This window comes from Malania oleifera, chromosome 10, assembly GCF_029873635.1.
Source record: "Malania oleifera isolate guangnan ecotype guangnan chromosome 10, ASM2987363v1, whole genome shotgun sequence".
Lineage (NCBI taxonomy): Eukaryota > Viridiplantae > Streptophyta > Magnoliopsida > Santalales > Ximeniaceae > Malania > Malania oleifera.
Genome location: NC_080426.1, coordinates 44,475,916 through 44,480,629, shown reverse-complemented (window position 1 = coordinate 44,480,629; position 4,714 = coordinate 44,475,916). Strand labels below are relative to the sequence as shown.

Sequence of the window (4,714 nt, the reverse complement as noted above, 5' to 3'; positions counted from 1 at the left end):
CACCTTTTGTCTATTTTATTTTTGAAAAAAAAATTTATTTTTGATCAATCGAACACATACACTAAATTTGGACTGCATAAAGAATGTAGGCTTTCTCTAATTTCATATTATTTAGAGTTGTCAATAGTTGCATGATCATTGGTAGAAGTTGTCAAGAATAAAAAACAATGGTCTGCCCTAAAATTTGACCAAAAAAAAAAAAGACACATCTTTTATAAAGTTTCGTAAAACTCATAAACTACCCTTGACATATGATTTTTTGCACTCATTCATTTTTTGTTAATTTACCGTCAAACCAATAAATAATTTTTTTTTTTTAAAAAGACGCAAACTTGATCACTAGGATGAATATATTTTTTTTTTTTCAAATATCCGAAAAAAAAAGAGATTGCTTAATTCCCTTAATAAAAAAAAAATGCATGTTCATTTTCATGTCTATGGTTTCGCAATTTTATGTGTCAAATGCTAAATGGACGAAATAATTAATTTTTGAAATTTTATTTGACAATTTCACAATAATTTAAAGGTATCTAGAAATTAAATGTGAAAAATTTATGAAAATTTTAAGGTCTCCTTAAGTGGGAAAACAATTTTCATTTTCTATGTTTATTTTTTGTTCAAAGTGTTATAAAAAGCATACTGTTTTTCAAGTTTTAAAATTTTGTATTAAAAAAGGTGATGAATAAAAGATTTGTATAATTGCAGAAAAAAAATTTATTTCTCATTTCTAGATTTTTCAAATAATTACCACCCTATTTTCTAATTTTTCAAAAATTAGATAAATTCATAAAGCCAATAAAAAATTTTAATTTTTTATATAAATTTAGAAAATAAAAAAAATTGATATTTTTGTAATTATATAAAATATAAGTATTTTCTATCAAAACTATTTATTATTCTTTTTTATTATATAAGTCCACGACAATTCAAAACAAGATGAATTTTTTTATTTTAAAAAAATTTTTAAAATAAAAAATAATAATATTTTACATTAGGGCCTATTTAATTTTTTCCCAAAAAAAAATTCTCATTTTTTGTCCAAGCTCGTTGGAAAGTCTCTTTCAGCCATTACCTTTTTGATACACAGGTCGCATTTTTCACATCCTTCTTTAAGTCTTAATAACACACCTCCCATTCGCGCGCTTTGCCATACATGACGTTCGTGGAATTAATATTAGCCCTGTTTCTCTCAGCCCGTCCCTCCCTCCGTTCCTCATAGTGCTTCCAGATAATCAAGCATTCACATATAAATTAAGCTTGTTGGGTCGTATGCATCCATCCTTCCGGAATGCATACAACCTGTTCGAAAAAATTACCCACCGAAGTTGTTTCATGAGAAGCTCAATGTTGAGATTCTACTACACTACTATGTGCAACAGCCATGCATATTTAGAAGACCCAGTCGAACTCTTTGGTGAAAAAGAGAGTGTTATATCTTGGACGTCTAAGATATCCGGATTGGTAAGGAAAAGTCAGCCGGAGGAGGCTATTCATATGTTTAAAATGATGTTATTGAGTGAGAATAGGCCAAATTATGTTACAGTTTTGAGCTTAATAAAGGCTGTTGATGCACTGAATTGTGAGGATATGGTGCATGAGATTCATGGGCTGGTGATTAAAATGGGGCTTGAGTTGGAAATCTCAGTTGTAACATTGCTTCTTTGTGTTTACTCTGTTTGGGATTTGGAAATTGTGTGGAAGCTCTTTGATCAGATACCTAATAAGGATTTAGTCCTATGGAGTGCGATGGTTTCTGTGTGTGTTAAGAGTGGGCAATTCATGGAAGCTTTTGAGTTCTTCAGAGAGATGCAATATTGTGGTATGCAACCAAACTATGTCAGCATTGTAAGCATCTTGCCCGGTTGTGCAGACGTGGGTGGTTTGTCACTCGGCAAACAGATACATGGGTTCTCCATTAAAAAGGAATTTTATTCTCATACAAATGTTCAGAACTCACTGCTAGATATGTATGCGAAATGTAGGCGTTTAGAGGCCTCTATTCGAATATTTAATGGGATCCAAAGGAAAGATCTGATTTCATGGAAGATGATTATTTGGGGTTGTATTGAAAATGGATGTCCAAGAAAAGCATTACTGATCTTATTGAATATGCTTGCTTGCACTGAATTGGATGAAATCATTGTCCATGATGCAATTTTGGCATGCTTACAAGCAGAAGAAGTAAAACTTGGGCCACAATTTCATTGCTACACAATAAAAAATGGGTTCCTGGCTTTTGTTTCTGTATGCACCACACTTCTTCAAATGTATGGAAAATTTGGTCAAGTAAGCTTAGCAATGAAATTATTTGATCAGCTCCATTCAAAAGATCTCATTGCCTGGAGTGCAATGATCTCGACGTATGCTCAAAGTGACTGTCCTTGTAATGCTTTGGATGCATTTAAACAGATGCAACTAGCCAATGAGAAGCCTAATGAGATCACTTTTGTTGGTCTATTACAAGCATGTTCTTCCATGGGAGCTCAAGAGCTTGTGCGAAGCATACAGAGTCACATGACTAAATCTGGATACTTGTCCAATCCCTTCCTATCATCAGCCTTAATTGACTCTTACTGCAAATTTGGAAGGGTAAATCAAGGGAGAGCTCTTTTTAATGAAATTCCTTATAAAGATCTTGTATGTTGGAGTTCAATGATTAATGGTTATGGACTGAATGGATGTGGAGATGAGGCTCTTGAAACTTTCTTAGACATGTTGGATGGTGGGATAGAGCCCAATGAGATTGTTTTCATCTCTGTTTTATCCGCTTGTAGTCATTGTGGCCTAGAACATGAGGGCTGGAACTGGTTTTGTTCTATGAAAGAGAAATATGGTATTACTCCAAAACTGGCACACTATGCTTGCATGGTGGATTTGCTTAGCCGCAGAGGAAATGTTGAAGAAGCTCTGGAATTTGTGAAAAAAATGCCGATGGAACCTGACAAAAGGATTTGGGGAGCTCTTCTTGCTGGCTGTAGATCGGCTGGCGGGTCCCTCGAGATTGCTGAGCTTGTTGCCAATCGGCTTATTGGCCTTGACCCAAAAAATACTAGCTATTACATGATTCTGTCAAATTTGTATGCAGAGCAGGGTAAATGGGAAGATGTGGAGAGGATGAGAAAATTGGTGGATGAGAAGGGATTGAAGAAGACAACTGGGTCTAGCATGATTGAAGTAAATTAATTACTGTATGTGATCTAAATCAAATATTTTCAGTTTTTGCAGGTCGATTTGTCAACTAATTTCATTCTATATCTAATCAATGTTGTAAAATGGCAGGAATAAATTTTAGAGCTTGTTTCTAAAATATGGATATTTATTGAGTTGTTGATTCTATTCTCTCTTTCATTCTTTGAATGTTTATTCTACCTGAGATTTGTTGCCATCCATGATTTATAATGGAATTGTTATCTTTGAGAAATTTTTGTGCGCTGATAATTTTAGTTTCGTTCATTATCTCTATTACACGAATAAGCTCATAGAATCTAAGTTGAGAACATAAGTTCCTAAGGAGGTTAAGAAGATGACGCTTATATATCTCGTCAGCAAAATTGTAAATGTCTGCTAGTGATAGGACTATTAGTCGGGCATTGACTATGTGAATAGACTAGCCTATGTTATGCCTGCTTTTTAGGGATTAAGATGAGCATAGTGTTCATGTTAGAGAAACAAGTATAATAATGAAAGTAAGGTGTTATCCAGGGCGGGTGAATTGGATTTATAAAATTTCTTTAAATGTTTTTACAATTTTTCATCTTTTTATATACTTAATCAAACAAACAAGGAAGTTTTTAATTTTAAATACTCACACAAATCAACCACACTCACAAAACCAATCACAAACCAAATAATAAACAATCACCTAACCACACAATACTTAGCCAACTTTGTGAGAGGTGCAGTACTTTGTTTTTCAGCGTTTGCAAGATTTCAGTTTATAACCTTGTATGAATGTATTTTTATGCACTCCTTTTAAACAAGATTTTCGCTAGCGGTTAATTAACGTACTCCCTTAAAGGTTTCCACAAAATATTAACCAATGTACTTTTTTAGATAAAAAGGTCTTCTCAATCTTAGATTTTCAGCAAACCTGCACTTTTAAAAACACAATTTGTATATGCTGAAATTTAAATAGATAAGGGTAGATAAAATGAGACCGAGATAATTTGTAAGGTTCAGCTTATCCCTAACCTACGTCCTCGCCTTAGGCAAGACCACCTAAGGCCTCCACTAACTCGTTCCTTTCCAGGCAGAATAAACCAATTACAACCCTCCTTTAGGGTGGAGCCCCCTCTCCAAGCGATACCCCTCGCTCAGTTACAACAATCTAAATACCTAAACCATCAAAGAAATAAGAAACAAGAAAAGAATTTCTTTTGTACAAAGAATGCTCTTAGATAGAGCTGGTTAGAACGATTGAAAGTGCTATATACTTCAATAACAAATATCAAATGAAATAGTATTGAAACTCAAGAACAATATCACCGAAATACTTCTCTAGATGGAAATCAGTATTTCATATTGTAGAGCTTAGAGAAGAATGATCAGCACTTCATAATTTCAGTAATTCTCAGTTTGCAAGAGTGAGCAAGAGAGAGCTTTAAGAGAATAAAAGAGCTTTCAGCTGTAAGGGCAGATTTTCAATTGCTTTGGTGTGAGTTTGATTTGTGAAAATATGTATTTATAGAGGCTCATAAAGGTTAATTCATGTTGC

At 33.6% G+C, this 4,714-nt stretch overlaps 1 protein-coding gene across 1 annotated transcript; it reads left to right on the top strand.

Moving 5' to 3' along the window:
* The first annotated feature begins 1,036 nt into the window (after nucleotides 1-1,036).
* On the top strand, nucleotides 1,037-3,336 carry LOC131166053 (putative pentatricopeptide repeat-containing protein At3g01580). Its single transcript, XM_058124280.1, has one exon. It carries the CDS (start codon nucleotides 1,270-1,272, stop codon nucleotides 3,181-3,183), a length of 1,914 nt encoding a protein of 637 aa, XP_057980263.1. The 5' UTR covers nucleotides 1,037-1,269; the 3' UTR covers nucleotides 3,184-3,336.
* Nucleotides 3,337-4,714: the final 1,378 nt, after the last annotated feature.

What these genes read in the sequence shown, in the direction of transcription:
- LOC131166053 (XM_058124280.1), top strand. Translation starts at nt 1,270, where the DNA reads ATGCATCCATCCTTCCGGAATGCATACAACCTGTTCGAAAAAATTACC.